The 16,337-nt window shown below is 48.7% G+C and overlaps 1 protein-coding gene across 5 annotated transcripts in view; it reads right to left on the bottom strand.

The window, feature by feature from the left end:
* Nucleotides 1-16,337, bottom strand: part of DAPK2 (death associated protein kinase 2) — a 125,047-nt gene that overhangs the window by 16,851 nt on the left and 91,859 nt on the right. For 3 of the 5 annotated variants that reach the window (XR_009500811.1, XM_059913058.1, XM_059913060.1), the window contains exons 5-9: nucleotides 11,552-11,681; nucleotides 5,559-5,607; nucleotides 4,818-4,844; nucleotides 1,863-2,015; nucleotides 799-844 (exon numbers count right to left, since the gene is read on the bottom strand). Coding sequence is in view for 4 of the 5 variants with exons in the window: in XM_059913058.1 (XP_059769041.1) it covers nucleotides 799-844; nucleotides 1,863-2,015; nucleotides 4,818-4,844; nucleotides 5,559-5,607; nucleotides 11,552-11,681 (405 nt within the window). In the remaining variant the exon portion in view is untranslated. The remainder of the gene's footprint in view (nucleotides 1-798; nucleotides 845-1,862; nucleotides 2,016-4,817; nucleotides 4,845-5,558; nucleotides 5,608-11,551; nucleotides 11,682-16,337) is intronic. The other 2 variants (XM_059913059.1, XM_059913061.1) reach the window with 1 other exon arrangement.

The following is a 16,337-nucleotide window of genomic DNA, read 5'->3' as shown; positions in this document are numbered from 1 at the left end:
GATCATCCTCGCCAGCTCTCCCATTTAACAATTTCAGTGAATGGGAAGTCTGGTGACATCCCTGGGAGCACACATCTCATCAGTCAGCAGAACTAGGGCCAGAATCCCACTCTCCTGATTCCTATCCTGCCAAAGTGCTTTTCACTGGCACTTTACTGTGCCTAGACTGCAAGGCCCTCTGAAAACCCAGCAGCTGGAAGCCCAGTTACAAGGCGGGTTAGGCAGGGAGTCACCTTTGTGTCCCCACCCTCCCCAGAGAGAATGGAACCGCCCTGAGGAGTGGCTACCTCTCTCTCCCAGCAGGCCTCCCCCTCAGAGCCCCACTCCCTGAAGTCTCCAGGGGCCTGAGGAAGCCAGTGACCTGTTTGAGTGTCACCCTTTACTCAGAACTTCAAAAGTCAGAAACAAGGACCCCTGGTTACAAAGTTGAGGTTTTTTAACTGTCATTGATCTCTCTCTACAACTGAGGAGTCCTGATTTCTGCCTTGAGAATGACAGTGACATGTCCTCTGACAAAGAACCCTTTGTAAGATGGGCCCAAAGAACAAGGAGTTCAACTGACATTTGTGAAGGTTTCATTTCATAAGTCACCTGAACACGTGAAATAGAAACTTAAACTTGTAGACCTATTTGAACAAGCCCAGACCCTTGGAAGCCCCCCAACTAGCTTTTGTCCGTGCTTGAGGGTCAGTGTTTCAAGCAAAGGCCTTTCCATAGGTCTCCTGCATCTGGCCGCCCCAGGCAGCCCTGGCGACAGAGCAGGGACCTGCTCACTGGAACTCATCACTGTGCCCTTACCGTGATCCAGGGGTGTCTGAGAGCCTCTTGGATCGTGAGCCGTTTCCTGCAACGAGGATCAGAAAACAGTGACGATTCATGAGAAGCTGAGGGCAACAGTCTCCATTCTCACTCTTCTTAGACCTCCTTTTTGGCATTCTTCAACCACTGCCATCAAACTAGAATAATAAGGGATGCAGAGGTGGCTGCATTCTCTGCATTCCAGAGTAAGTGGTCCAGGAAGACACCTCAATAAAATGACATCACATAAACCCTCATCTTTGGTCCCAGAGTTGAAGGGGCCAACACCACACAATGGAAGAGTCACAAATGCTCTCCACTGCAAAACCTTTGGTCTCTGTTTTTCTGTTTGCCTCCCAGATCCACTCTGCCCTTCCCTGCTCTGTACCCACGTACGGTGATCCCACCTAGCACTGATCTTCAATAGGGAAATCGGGCCCCTGCACTTTAGAGGACCCCGCTCTGCCTCTCTCTAAAATCTGTGGGACCAAGAGGATATGGTCTTCTAAAGTCTGTGGACCTTACCCCTGCCTCATCTAGGCCGTGCTCTGGGCACCCAGCACCCTACAAGTCCTTGCCCATCTCCTTCTTTGATCGCACAGCCACGGGGCTCACCCTGGGCCCTGCAGAAGGTGTGGCATTAGCAGGTCTCCTATTTTCCCACTGTTCTGACCCCTCTGGGCCCACTTCCGCCCACTCCCATCCTGAACTGACTTGAAAACCCTGCCACTTTCCTTTTTGAATCCTAGTTCCAGGTGGCTTTGGGACAGACTGCAAAAGATAATGAGCCCTAGAGAAACCCAGGCTGACTTATACACACACACACACACACACACACACACAGAGTTATTTGCATTTCAGCAGGAAAAGAAACCAGAAGGACTTGAGGAAACAAGATGAATGCCAAGTCTTGACCAGTCCACACTCCTCAGCACCTGCCCAGATTAGACCACAATGGTCGATGATAGCCCATGGCAAAGCAGGGACAGACGGACACGTCTTTGGGAGAGGTGGCAGGAGAGGGTCAGTATCTGAGAAGCCAGTGCCCTTCTCTGTCCTCTTACCGGGTCTCTTTAACCAGAAGCTTCCGAATGAAGTCCTTGGCCAGCTCGCTGGTCTGGCTGAAGAACTCCTCATCAAAGTTGTAACTCACTGCTGTGATATTTGCCAGTGTGTCCTGCTTCGTGTCTCCCAGAAAAGGGGATGCTCCACTGAGGCTGGGCACACAGAGAGGAAGTAGATGAAAGCGGGGGTGACGGACTCAGGGAACCCTGACTCGTACCGCTGCGTGGGCATGGGAGGCTCCCCGCAACGCTGCTGCCCCCTCTGGGGGGGGCCAGTGAGCAACTTTTCAAATGAGTCCAATTCAATACACTTTATGGAGCCCCTGTGACAGAGGGAAGTACCTGTGATACAGAGAAACCGTGTCTTCAAGGGACTCGAAAGAGGAGGGGAGACAAACAGAGAGCCCTGGCTCTTCATAATCCCCAGCAGAGCACAGAATAAAATAGAAGGCCAGACAAAGGGCTGGGGGAGCACAGGACAGAGGGGAGGTCCAGAGCAGGCTTCATGGGAGAGCTGACATTTGCATCAGTTGTGTCCTGAAGAATGAAGAGTTTGTCAGCAGTCACAGAAGGAGTTGGAGGGTCTTCTAGGCTAAGGGAGCAGCTTGAGCAAAGCCTGAGAGGTGTGGCAATAGATGGGCCGTTGGGGACCGGAAGGGTGAGTGATGTTCCCCTGCAGGGTTTGTGGGGAATGTGTTGTTCAAATAGTGACTCCTGAATCTACTGTCTCCTGACGCATATTCCAGATGTGCCATTGTCCCAGAGGTCCCTGTGCCCTACCCTAACCCTCCACGCGCTCCCTGCCTTGATTAATGATGTCACTTCATGAACGTACCCAAGCTAGAAACACAGCAGTCATCTTTGACTCTTCCTCCCATTCCCTCACCACTTCTATTGGTTCCATTTCCTAAATATCTCTTAAAGGTCATCCCTACCTCCACTGACACTTCCTTGGGATAGTGAAAGCAAGGTACCCTGGAAAAAAATCTGATATTTCAATCCTGGATTTGAATCCCAGCTCTGCCACTCATGTATGAACCTAGGAAAGTTACTCAACCTCTCTGAGCTGCAGTTTCCTCATCTGTAAACTGAAGAAAATAAAAGTCTCCACCTCACATGACTGTTGTGAATAAATATATATAAAATGTTGAAGAATAAATATATATAGACTGTTCCGTGCAATCCTGGCCCATACTAAGAACTCTGGAATTTATGGCCATTATTATTGTCATTGTTAGCACACAAAGAACCCTCTATGACTCCCTGTTTTCTATAGAATCACATCTAAACTGCTGAGCAAGGCATCAGAAGTTGGTCCACACGCTCCATATATTTCACCACACTTACCAAGCTCACTGCTCCCTTCCTCGGCTGGGACAGCCCTTCCTTCCCTTTCCACCAGGAGAATTCACCTCATTCCTTCTAGCCCAGTTCAAATCAATCTCTCTCACTTCTCTGTCTCCCCCTCCCCCTCTCCCATTCAACCTTCTGCAGGCCCAGCAAACCAGTGGCTCTTCCATCTGTGTCTCACAAAGCCATGTTCATACCTAAAGGATAACCTTGGTCCCACTGGGTAAGAGTTCGCCATCCGGTGTCTCCCACACACACAGGGAGCTCCAGGCAAGTGGGACAGATTCTCCTTCACGTAGTATCCTGAGTGCCTGGCACAGTGCCCGCCATGGAGCAGGCAGTCAATAACCTGTACGGAATTCAATGAGCTCCAAGAAGATTGTGTGCCCTGGAGACACTGGAATTCCATACTCTTTTAATATGGAAACCAGAGTTCTGAAGATATCAAGGTGTCAAGAGTCAACATCTGAATACTCTGGCTCTAATCTGGAACTATACAGCAATGCAGCAAATTCTCTCTCTCTGCAAATTCCTCCTTCAGATTCCTCCAGGGCTTTTAAAAAATACTGATGCCCAGACCCCACTCCTAGCGATTCTGATTTCATAGATCTGGAGGGGGGTCTGGGCCACAGTAGATATTGAAAGGTCTGATGTGCAGCCAGGGTTGAGACCCTCTGCTGCAGCTCGGGGGACAGGATGGGCGGGGCGGGGGGGGTTGTCTACCACATCGCACAGAGCTCCCAGTCCAAGGGGAGTCAGAGGGATGCTTTACAGGGAGGTTGAGAGAATTGAGTGCTGGTGCCCCATCCTTCATCCCCTCTGGCTGTGGGCTGCCTCTTACCCAGAGTGCCATAAAAATACCATTTTCCAGGAGTGCTGTGAGAGGAAACAGTTGGGAAGTACTGATGAAATGAACACCAACTGATCAGCCGTGTCTGTGTCTGAGCAGTGCCGGGAAGTTTGCACGTCGGCTTATTTAACCCTCACAACACACCCGTGGCAGGAAGTTTGTGATTCCTACTTTTCTGATGAGAAAAACAGGCCCAGAGATTAAGTCTCTGACCCAGGCCACAGAGATGGAAAGTGACAGGTCCACTACCGGATGCAGGAAATCTCTGCTTAAGCACTTAATACTTCAGAGACAGGAAAGAGAGACTCTGGGGAAAAGGGAAGAGAGAGAATGTGAGAGCAAAAGGGATCTCGAGAGAGGCAGGGGAAAAGGCAGAGAAAGAAGAGGCAGGGTCAGGAAGGGCATGGCAGCTTGAGGGCTGTCCCCAAGGCTTCGGAGTGAAAACTGACATTTTCACAGGAAACCTGGGTCTGGGGGAGGCTGAGCGGTGGATCCCCGACCACAGGAGGGATGCAGACACAGGATGGAGGGCTGCAGGCTGCTCTCCTGGGTTCCTGCCCAACCCCAAGCCCAGGGTCAAATGTATGAAATGGAGCTGAGAGCACTTAGCCTCAGGTTTGCTGTGTGGCTCTAACACATCTGGTCACGGTGGGCACTCAGGAAATGTCAGTCTGTCTGTCTGCCTGCCCCCTCTCATCCCTCCCGCTCCCCCTGGATCTGAGCCGGGTCAGAGCCCCGGGATCAGTAATACTCACAGGATGTAGGTGATGACGCCGATGCTCCTGTAAAACAAAGGTCAGGTCAGGGCTGCGTGGCTGTCGGCGCAGACCAGCGAAGGACTCCCCACACAGTTCTGAGGGCGCTTGCACAGCAGCCCCTGGATGCCATCTCAAGTCCCACGCCCCTCCCCACTCCGCTCTTCAGCAGCAGCCTGGGACTTGTTTGGAGTCATCAAGCTCTGGACGTTGAGCCCAAGGACCCAGGTTCAAGATCAGACCCCTGCACATGCAGGCTGCGATGATCACCTCTGAGCCTCTTTCTCCTCTTAAAATGAGGATAATGATAACTACCTCACAGGACCACTGGGAGGATTTTAGAAAACCATGTGATCAAGCTGCTTAGCCAACTGTAAAGCATGGTTCACATGAAATAAGCCCCATCTGTGCAGAGAATCCATCACTGCAGTTATCCCCCCGGCCCAGCACAGCACCTAGAACATAAGAGGCTCCCGGTGATCACTTGCTTGACTGATGGAATGAGCTACTGTCACTACCATCTTTATCGTGGCTGCAGCAGGCCTCGGGTGAGCCTACACCTCCAGCCTCACCTCTCCCCTTGTTCTCTGCCTCGGCCGTGTGCTAACTGGCCGCAGGTCCAGCACACCCAGAGCAGCCAGAGGCTCTGAAAGGTCAGTGTGAAGGAAGAGGTTTTCACGGTCAAGGGGGATGTCAGCCAGAGCCGTGGTCTGGGCCACCTGGGCGGCCTGTACAACTTACCACATGTCAGCCTCCAGGCCCAGGGGCTCATAGTTCACAATTTCTGGAGCTGAAAGAAACCATGTTGAAGAATCAGCAGGGGTATGAAAATGAGAAGAGATGATCGTAAGGAATTTTAGGGAATTGGGTGCCAAATGTCTCCATCCTGAATCCTCACTAAGGAAAATCAGAGAGGCAGATGGGGTTAATCTGGGTCTAAGGATTTTGAGGAAGGGAGTTGCCTTTTATCCTGATAGTGAGGAAGACGGGACAAAGGGACTCCTGGAAAAGGAAGAGGAGGGTGGGGAGAGGAAGATGCGGGAGGGGACAATGGGGCCTAGAACAAAGCCTGCTTTAGAACTCTCTGCTGGAAACCAGTCAGGTCAGCGCTGGAAGGTGATGGAGGAGAAAAGGAGGCAGAGAGGGAATCCACACTCCTCTGAGTCTGTCTGAAAGAGGGCAACTCCCACCTGAGGAGCAGGAGGACATTCTGGTGGCCACTGAGGTGAGGAGCCTGAGGTGCCCGAGGGGCATCCAGAGGAAGATGTCCAGGAACAGGCTGGGAATTGCAGGTGGGGGTGGGGTGGACCAGAGCCATCACACAGGCGGAAACAGGAGCCGTGCGAATGCTGCCATGACCAGGAGAAGGTGCAGAGTCTAGGAAAGAAGACTCTACCTGGGACAGAAGAGGACCAAATGGTGCCTGGTGATCAAGCCCATAAGCCCCGGAAAGCAAGTGTTGAATTTCACACTCACTGCAGTGCCCAGAGAGTGCTGAGTGTGGGCAGTGGAGATAAGGGTGCAGACGTCTCTTTAAAAAAGCTTGGTGATGAACTAGAGAAGAAAGAGAGGATGATAACTAGAGAAGGGAGAGGGATTGAGACTTTTTAACCACGAATGGAAAAAGGTGGGGAGGGGCTTCCCTGGTGGCGCAGTGGTTGAGAGTCTGCCTGCTAATGCGGGGGACACGGGTTCGAGCCCTGGTCTGGGAGGTTCCCACATGCCGCAGAGCAACTGGGCCCGTGAGCCACAACTGCTGAGCCTGCGCGTCTGGAGCCTGTGCTCCGCAACGGGAGAGGCCGCGATAGTGAGAGGCCTGCGCACCGCAATGAAGAGTGGCCCCCACTTGCCGCAACTGGAGAAAGCCCTCGCACAGAAACGAAGACCCAACACAGCCGAAAATAAATAAATAATAATTAAAAAAAAAAGAAAGAAAGAAAAAGGTGGGGAGTGGGAAAGGCTAAGTTTGTTCATCTAGAATAATATCAAAACCTCTGCATCTATAGGATGTGCCCCCCATCCCACCCTCCCAGATGCAGGGAACCACTCTCCTGGCTTACTTTTCAGCTTCCTAAAAATGATGCCATACTGCATGTGATCCCCACTCAACATGATGCTTCTAGCATTCACTGAATGTTCATCCATGGTTTTTCATCTTCACTGCTATATAATAGTCCATTGTGTGACTATAGATCATCTTCTAGTCATTCTCTTGGTGATCATTTGGATGGTTTCCACTTCTTTTATTCTTTTATTATATTATTATCTTTTATTGGAAAAACATTGTTATGAAATTTTTTGTACCTGTCTCCTGAGACCCACATGAAAGACTTTCTCTAGGACAGTGATATTCAAAGTGCAGTCTGCAGGCAAACAGTCTGCAGACTGTCACTGGTCCTGACAAGATATGTACAGAAATTGACAGTAAGCATTTAGAGACTTGCATAGCAATTTGACATTGCTGGGACACTCAAACTGTGATCACTTTTCTAGGAATTTATTTTTATTGTATCTTACTGAACAAGCAGTCCAGGATAGACTTTTTTTTCAAGTGGTTCACCATAGAGAGTTTGAGGAGCACAACTCACTTTCTTTTTTTTTTTTTTTTTTAAATGGTTTGTGAAGTTTTGTGCTGGAGATTTTTCTTTTTTTTTTTTTAATTTTATTTATTTATTTATTTATTTATGGCTGTGTTGGGTCTTCGTTTCTGTGCGAGGGCTTTCTCTAGTTGCAGCAAGTGGGGGCCACTCTTCATCGCGGTGCGCGGGCCTCTCACTATCGCAGCCTCTCTTGTTGCGGAGCACAAGCTCCAGATGCGCAGGCTCAGTAATTGTGGCTCACGGGCCCAGTTGCTCCGCAGCATGTGGGATCTTCCTAGACCAGGGCTCGAACCCGTGTCCCCTGCATTGGCAGGCAGATTCTCAACCACTGCGTCACCAGGGAAGCCCACAACTCACTTTCTAGTGCTCATCTGCTCGATATACATACACACTCATTTCTGTCCTTCAGGTGCTTTTGTTTGTCCATTTTCATCTGTGTTTTTCATCTTTTCTTGTCTTTTTTTTTAAATCGCTTTTTGTTAGTGTTCTTGTTTTTTTCCCCAACTTCTATTTTTGTAATGGCTACCCCTGAGACTTTACTATGAATATCAAATAAATTCTAACATAAATCAATATTTTGACCCTCCTCTAACAATACAAGAAACTTAGAACACTAATTTCAAGTACTCTGTCCTAGCTAACATTATTTTCTTCAGTTTCTAGTTCTTTTTTTCAATCCTACAATTAAAGCTTCATCATTACCATCATCATTATCATTATTTAGGAAAGAAAATAATTATATTTGCCTAATGTTTTACTGATTTCTTTGCTCCTATTACTGCTTGCATTGAGAACTCCCTTCAGAGTCATCTTCCTTAATTCAGAAATACATCTTTTAGCAGTTCCACTAATGAAGGTCTACTGGAGGTTAACTGTTTTTATTGTTTTGTCTTTTTTGTTGTTGTTCTTTTTTGTTTTTGCTTTTTTTCTGAATCTCTTACCTTCATTCTTGAAATATAGTTTCTCCACAGTTATGGGGTTTTTATTTTTCCTCAGCTCTTTGGAGATTATATTCTATTGGACATTGGTTTCCATTGTTGTTTTGAGAAGTATGCTGTCAGTCCAGTTATTGATTTTTGTTTTTTGTAGGTAACCTGTCTTTTCTCTCTGGCTGATTTTTAAGATCGTCTCTTTGTATCTGGTGCCCTGTACTTTAACTATAATGTGTCTAGGTATAGAGTTTTTTTCTGATTGATATACATTGTCCTTTCTGTATCTGGGGATGCATGTTTTTACATTAGTTCTGAAAATCCTCAGCCGTTCTATTCAGATATTGCTCCTGTATTGTCTTTATTCCCTCACCCAGGAATCCAAATAGACCTATGTTAGGCTTCTTATTTTAAACTTATTTCACTTATCCTCTCTTTAATATTTCTATATCTTTGTCATTCTGTGGTATTCTAGCTGATTTTTTCCAGCTCAGTCTTCCAATTCTTTAATTCTCTCCTCAGCTGTGTATAACCTGCTGTTTGCCCCATCCACTGAGTTTTAAATCTCAATAAGTATATACTGAATTTCTTAAAGTTCTATCTGGTTCTTTTAAAAATTTGCCTGGTCATTTTTGAGTCTCTTGTTGCCTGCTCATTCTTATGAGTCTACCTGTTATTTCTATATACATTCCATTTATTTTATAGTCAACATCTGATAATTTTAATATCCTACATCCTTGAACATCTAAATCTTGCTAGTCTCTGATAAATGCTGATATGTATACTTGCCTTTAGGAGAGGTCCTCCTATTGAATATTCTTATTGCTCACAGCTCCAGCTCTATGTTCATTTCACTCGATTTTCAAGGTAGGACAGGTGATGCTGAAGGAGTTACTACACTTAAAGATTTATCTTACTTCCTATGAGTCCAGAATTGCATGAAAAATAATATTTTTCTCAAGCATCCAGTTTTATAGTGAGAGGACCTTTTGGAAGACCTGGTCCACCACACTCCCAGAAGCTGACACTTCTTAACCCTGGTCTCAGGTTAAAATTTCAAAGAATGGTGGGAATAGGGAAGAGTGGCTATAACCTGTGTTCAGAGATCTTGGGAAAAGGAAGTCATCATAATTTGGTCAGGGGCTTAGAGAAACCACCCTATATATCTGTAAGGTGCAAATAAGACCAGTTCTGGGCTGGAGCTGTGTCACACTGGCTCACAAGAGTCAACTGTGTGCATCTTTGCCCAACTCTGAATTCAGTGACAACATGTTGGTAGGTTGAAATTGGCAGATGCTATTCAACCTAATTAGAGTTGTATTCTGTTTTGTGTTGAGACCTGGTTGTTAGACATTTACCAGTATACCACTGGGAAAAACCCTCCACAGTCTGGCTCCGCCCATCAATATCCCACTGACACTGCCAGCCCGTGTAAACCCTCTGATCCATCTAGAGTGGGCAGTGAATGGTCCCTGATAAATGCACTCATTCTGGCCCTTCACCCCTGCTGTGGTACCTCTGAACCCAGGACGTGCACCTCCTCTACCCTGGTTCCTTCCCGACCCCCCTTAGATCCTCCCACATCCACAGCGCCAGCACTTTGTCCCTCACTGACTCAAGGCCAGGACTGATCCTACTGACCTTGTGAGAGTGGATATCTTGTCTGAACAGTCTTTCAGAGCTGTCTATATCACTCCCTTTACACTTAACCACATCCTGTCTCGTGTCACCTTTTCCAGGACTGCCCTGAATTTCTACTTGAACCATTTATTATCATTCAACACTTGCTATGAACTTAAATAAACATGCATTTTTACCACATATGTGAATGGCGGGCAGCAACTGCTATCTTGGATGAAGTTTGAGACTAGACACCTGCACCCCAGGTTCAAGTTGGCCCTGCCACCAACTCACTGTGTGACCCTGGGTGTGCCAGTCTGAGTGTGGCTTCTTACCGTCACTGTGTCCCCAGTACCTAATATCTGTCATTTAGTAAGTGGAGAATAACCATTGGTTGACCTTAAGTCAAATCCCCTAGCTCTCCGAGTCCACATTTAAACTAGATCAGGTGATCTGAAAACATCCTTTCAGCACTCTTATTTGATGGTTTGATGTCTTGTTTCCAAAACTAAATTGTACGCTCCTTGAAGGCAAGGTCTTCTTATAGATACAACGTGGTCTAATGGAAAGAGCACAGGCTTTGATGTTGGATGTATCTGTTTTTGAATCTCTGCTCTACCACCTACCGGTTGTTTTGCCTTAAACAAGGCACTTGATGGAGAAGACATTTTAAGCCTGCTTCATTAGATCCTATAAGGATTAATTTAGACAATGTCTGTAGAGCACCAGGCATAGTGCCTGGCACACAGCAAGGTTTCCCTGTCAGGGGGTCTGTGGGGCCTCTGCAGTTTCATTCCACAGTGGCTGCAGAGCTGGTATGTGTGGCCTGAAAATCTATCAGGGTGGATGTTCTGACGCATCCCGTCTTCCTTTTTGATTAGACTGTGGTCAGAAGTTTGAGCTCCCAGGCTTTGAGGAGACCATTCCCTCCCTCCATCTCTAAGACCACTCCAACTCCCAAAGCAGAGAGGTGTTGGTTCTGAACTCTCATTCCTTTCCCCTCTGCAAAGCTGTTTCTTTATGACCATCCCCCCTCCCCCCAACCTGTGGTGCAAGTCCCACCAGGCCTGGGCCAAGGCTGAGAGCCACAGAGGGAAGACAGAGCCACCAGGGCTCTGCTGGAGCTGGGCCTCCTGTGCGTGAATGAAGGCCAGGCACACAGGAGAGGCAAGCAGGTGAATCTGGCATCTGGCAGATGATTTCCCTTCTGTTTTTCAGGAAATCAAAAGCTACTCCAGAAAAGGTTGAGTTTGTGGGAATGCAAGAGGGCGAGGTAATTTTAAATGTTCATAATCTCTTCTAAGAGCAGGCAGTGGAGCCAGCTCTGGGAGGATTTAACTCTGCAAAGGCCTCTAGCCCCACCTGGCCTCTCACTGCCCCACTGGGCGCTCAAAGCCAGCACCTGGACCCTCATCCAGAGGCCAATGAGACATTTCCTTCTCCACCCATTAGATTTCTAGGGGGTCTCCAAGGCATCATCTCTCAGCCCACAGGCCACAGCCCCAGACGCAGGGTTTGCTACTGGGATTTCTCTACCTCTTGATCCCAGATTCTCAGTTGGGAGAGAAACAGGCCTAAAACTCACCAACAAATTCTGGCGTCCCAAAAATGTTCTTAAATTCAACTCCATCTTCTATTTCATGAGCCAGGCCAAAGTCAATCAGCTTGATGTGTGGAATGGGAATATTCTTGTCCAACAACATAATGTTTTCTGGCTGGAGAACAAAAAAAGAGAAGAAAAGGGATAAAAGAAAAGATGGTAATTAAAGCCCTATTTTATGTTTTTGCTTTGGTTTTGGGGTGGGGTTTGGTGTTCTTTTTTGGGACACCAAAACCGCGTAAACACTTTCTTGTTTTTGTGTCCTCAGTCTTCTCCTGTGAACTCAAAAACAGCCACAACGCCAAGGGCAAGGCCTGGGTTTTACCAAACCTGCTGCTGACAGCAGAACCAGACTCTGGCTTTAATCCTGTTTCTGTCTCTGAACGGCAGATCCCTTTAATGCAGTGCCTCTGTTTCCCCATCTGTCAAATGGGGCCAGGGAGATACTTGCAGCGTTTCCTGTAAACAAAACCACTGCCTCTCTGGGTGTATGTGGGTGGGGAGGGGCACTGCAACGTAGCCTCACTTTACACATGGCTTACTGACCTCCATCTTCCTGACCACCTCTTTCCCCCGGCCAGTCAGCTTCCTGTGGACAACACCCCCCTCCTCTAGACTAACAGTGTGGCTCACACTTCTCTACGATTAACTAACATTGGCCCTCGGTGGGACACAGGAAAAAAACACCTAATTTCCAGGGAAAATACCAGCTGCCCAGACGATTCCCAGCCCAGTAAAACAGCTGCCAGATCTAACACAATAATGGGGGGGTGTGTAGGTGGGGGGACAGCCCTGCCCTGGCCTCACTCAGCCCAGGCTCCCAGTGACGCTAGAACAGGATCCTGAGCCCAGCCTTCTCACTCCCACCCAACCACTCAGGGCACTCAGTGGGTGAGCAGTCCCTCTGATTCATCTTCTTTCCTCTTGCTCCTCACCAGGACCATCCTAGATCCCATTCGAAATGGAATGCCTTGAAAACACACATCTACACAAAAACCGGTACACAAATGTTCACAGTAGCATATTCATAATAGTCCCAAAGTGGAAGCAACGCAAATATCCATCAACTGATGAGTAGGTAAACAAAATGTGGTACATCCATACAGTGGAATACTATTCAGCCATAAAAAGGAATGAAGGCGGAGAAAAAAATAAAAAGGAATGACGTACTGATACATGCTACACCGTGGATGAACCTTGAAAACATGGTGCTAAGTGAAAGATCAGTCACCAAAAACTGCAGATTATACGATTGCATTTATATAAGATATCCAGAATAGGCAAATCCACAGAAACAGAGTAGATAAGGAGTTGCCTAGGACTAGGGGATTGGGGAGTGACTGCTAATAGGTACGGGGTTTCTTTTGGGGGTGATGAAAATGTTTTAAAATTGATTGCAGTGTTAGTTGTACAACTTTGTAAATTGTAGACTTTAAATGGGTGAATTACATGCTAGGTGACATATAAATCTCAATAAGCGGTTTTAAATCAATAGATAAGTAAATAAATAAGTGTTTAAGAAAACTGAATGTCCCTGTTTCTCAAAGTACTGGAGAATTTCCCACCTTGCACTTTTGCTCTCATCATCTGCTCTACCTGGAAAGCCTCTGCTCAATCTCTGCCCACTGAAATCCTAGCCAGGCTTCAAAGGCTAACTCAGTCCACCTCTTCCTTGAAACCTTTCCTCAGCAGCACTGAGTCTTCTCCCCCCACCCACAGACGTGAACCCTCCCTCCCCCGGGGCCCCTTCATGCTCATTGGAACCTTTCTGCTATGACAGTTGTCACACTCTCTCTTGTCCGACAGTCCTCGATGTCTGTCCTCGATGCCCTACTGGACCCTCAGCTGGAGGGAGGATTCAGGTCTTTGCATCTCCGCCCCCGCAGCGCAGAGCTCAGAGGCGGGCAGGTGGAGGGTGGCCCTAAAAGTTGGCTGAACTGATTCTGAATCTGCGTTGAAGACACCCCAGGTGTCCCCATCCCGAACTTCCCGGCTCCCTGGTCTCTGTGACCTCACTTCACAGTGGCTGGAAACTTTCACTCAAGTGAGTTGGATGAGGAATCCCTCCTTTTTTTTTCCTTTTTTAAAAAAACAATATAATATGTTTCCTTTTGCATTTTAAAAGTGTGTTTATTCTTTTCCCCCTCTGGAGATTTCTCTCAGCTTATTTTGAAAATGTGTCAAAGTCCTTTCCCAAGGCAGGGCAACTCCTTACACTCTGCAGAAAGGAGAGTGAGGGCAGGGGGAGGTCAGGACACAGGATGCAGGCTGGGGGCCCCCTCCAGTGCCCTGACCCGGCCCTCCGGTGGCTGCCCAGGGACCCCAAGCATCCTGGCACCCCGTGTGGTGAGCTGCACCCTCCCCACTGCCCACCATCTCCTGAGCAGGGGGCTTCTCCTCCCTCCATTCCACCATGTTCCTCAGCCACCTTTTGGGAACTTCTCTCTTCCTGGGAACGGCCCTGAGGCTTCTCCCTGGGGCTGAGGGGCCCGGCCCGGGTCCTCCTGACCACCACCCAAAACCTGCTGAACAGGGCTGGGAGCTGCAGTGGACAGAGGCAGACACACTAGCCCTGGTGGTCCCCAGGACTGGGGGGCAGTAGGGACGGGGGGCAGGGACCCCACAGGAAGGAAGGAGGAACAATTGGAGGCAGGATTCTCCCAGGCATTCCTGGAGAATCCCTGGGAGAATCCCAGGAGATTCTCCCTAAGAAGTGAGAAACGTCCTTGCCTCGCATCCTCTCACCTCGGTGGCCCACAGTCCAGGGGAAACAGCCTCTCCACTGGCTTGTGAGAACCTCCGTGCAAGGCCACGTTTTCTCACCTGAGTCTCATCTGTCCCCTGCCCCGCCCCAAGAACCTATCACACAGCAGGTGACTGCTCCCCTGCGTGGGCCACTCTCCCTGCACTGTCCCTACCCCCAACCTGGCTAATTCCTATTCACATTTCAGCAAAAATAGTACCTCCTCCAGAAAGCCACCCCTGCTCCCCACACCCGCCACTTCCCCAGTTCCCATCAAACCTTGCACTTCCCCTATTTCAGTGCTTTTCCCACTGCCTCGAGCTTGTCAGTTTACTGACCTGTCTGCCCCACCGGGCTAAGAGCTTCCTGAGGGTTTAACTCCTATCAACTACCCAAAGGTTAGCATAGAGCCTGACATCCACCAGGTGCTCAGTAAATGTTCCCCGAGTGAAGACAGGCGCCATTTAGTAAATCCCTACAATGTGCAGGTCCAGTGCTAACCAGGCACATGACATACTTTATACCTCACTGACCCTCTCACTACCTTATACGGTGGGTGTTTATCATTCCTCTTTCTTAGGAAAAGAAACCAAAACTGAGAAAATACTGACTCATGGACCAGGGAGTTTAACCTCTACTTGTCCGACTCCAAAGCCTGTGCTCCTAACCACTAGACTAAATGGTCCCCCTTCCCTGCTTCTCGAGGGTCCTGGGACTCTATCCCAGGAAGAAGTGGGAATGCAGCTTGGGCCTAGCAGCCTGGGGCAAATTCGCACCCTGGCTCAGGCACAGCTATTTTCTTGCCCCGACACCTGTTTCCCATCCCAGGATGCCTTTCTTCCTGTGATGCTTTCACCCTGGTGAGCAGCCCAAGCCCCGCCCTTGGCCTGGCCCTTGTGCTGTGTCCAGAGACCCAGAAAGAAGTGTCAGGACCTCCTGGGCTGAACCTCCTCATTTCAGTGAGGAAACAGAGGTCCTGTCAAAGAGAGTCCCAAGATAGGTCTGCATAAAGTGATGGGGGTCTAGGGGTTTCAGGCTGGGAGGTGGCCCCAGTACAGCAGGAATGCTCTGCTAGGTGGCGGAGACCTGGGTCCTTGTCCCCACCTCACTCACTACTCGCAAGTTGGATCATTTGGACCAGATGCACCTTCAGCTCAGACCAGCCCTGACTGGGAGTACACAGAGGTCACAGGCTCCCTGCCACCAATGCTTCCTACTCCCTGCCCAGGCTACCAAGGAGATTCTAGGCTGGCCAGGGGATCTGGACCCCATATCTGCAGCTTCTCCGACTTTCAGCAAGGCTTCCTTCTTGCTATCCCAACCTCCAGTAATAATCTGATGAGGCAAGGAAGCAAGGCAGGGACTGACATTTACTGTACATCTACCAAGGCAGGCATTGCGCTAGTGCTCTACGTCATCCTTGCAGCCACCCTGAGTGGTAGGTACTATTATCAACCCCATTCCACAGATGAGGAAACAGAGGCCTAGAATGATAAAGCATGTACCCAAGGTCCAACAGCTCATAATGGCAGAGTCAGGATGAGCTTCCCGGGAAGTCCAGCTCCTGCTCTCTCCACCACAGCACCCTATTTGGTTAAATATCTTCAGTGGTCCTCCTGACAACCAGAGAAAGTCCAAATGCCCTGCCTGATAGTTGAGGCATCTGAGCCTCTGCACTTTCCAGCCTCACTGCCCATCACTTGCCTGCACCTGTCCTATATCCCCTCAGGATGAGCATTACCAGGCCCAGGACGACATCTCTATTCCATCCTTTACTCTGGCTCTTCCTCTTGCCTAGAATGCCCTTCCTACTCTTTCTCACACTTTCAGAGCCTATCCCCTATCTCTGCCTCCTTTTATTCCCTTGCTTTTCAATGAAGCAGCCCCTGACCTTGTGCTCTAACCCCCTCAGCACCGAACATGCTTACGAGTGAGTGGTCCTAGTTGCAGGCTGTCTCTCGTATCGTGATGCAGCTTTCCGGGGTGGTAGCCTCCTTGGGAAAATTTCTATCAGTTTTAAGGTTCCTG

Source organism: Balaenoptera ricei, chromosome 2, assembly GCF_028023285.1.
Source record: "Balaenoptera ricei isolate mBalRic1 chromosome 2, mBalRic1.hap2, whole genome shotgun sequence".
Lineage (NCBI taxonomy): Eukaryota > Metazoa > Chordata > Mammalia > Artiodactyla > Balaenopteridae > Balaenoptera > Balaenoptera ricei.
The sequence above is the reverse complement of the archived record's forward strand: the minus strand, read 5'-3'. Positions and strand labels throughout refer to the sequence as shown.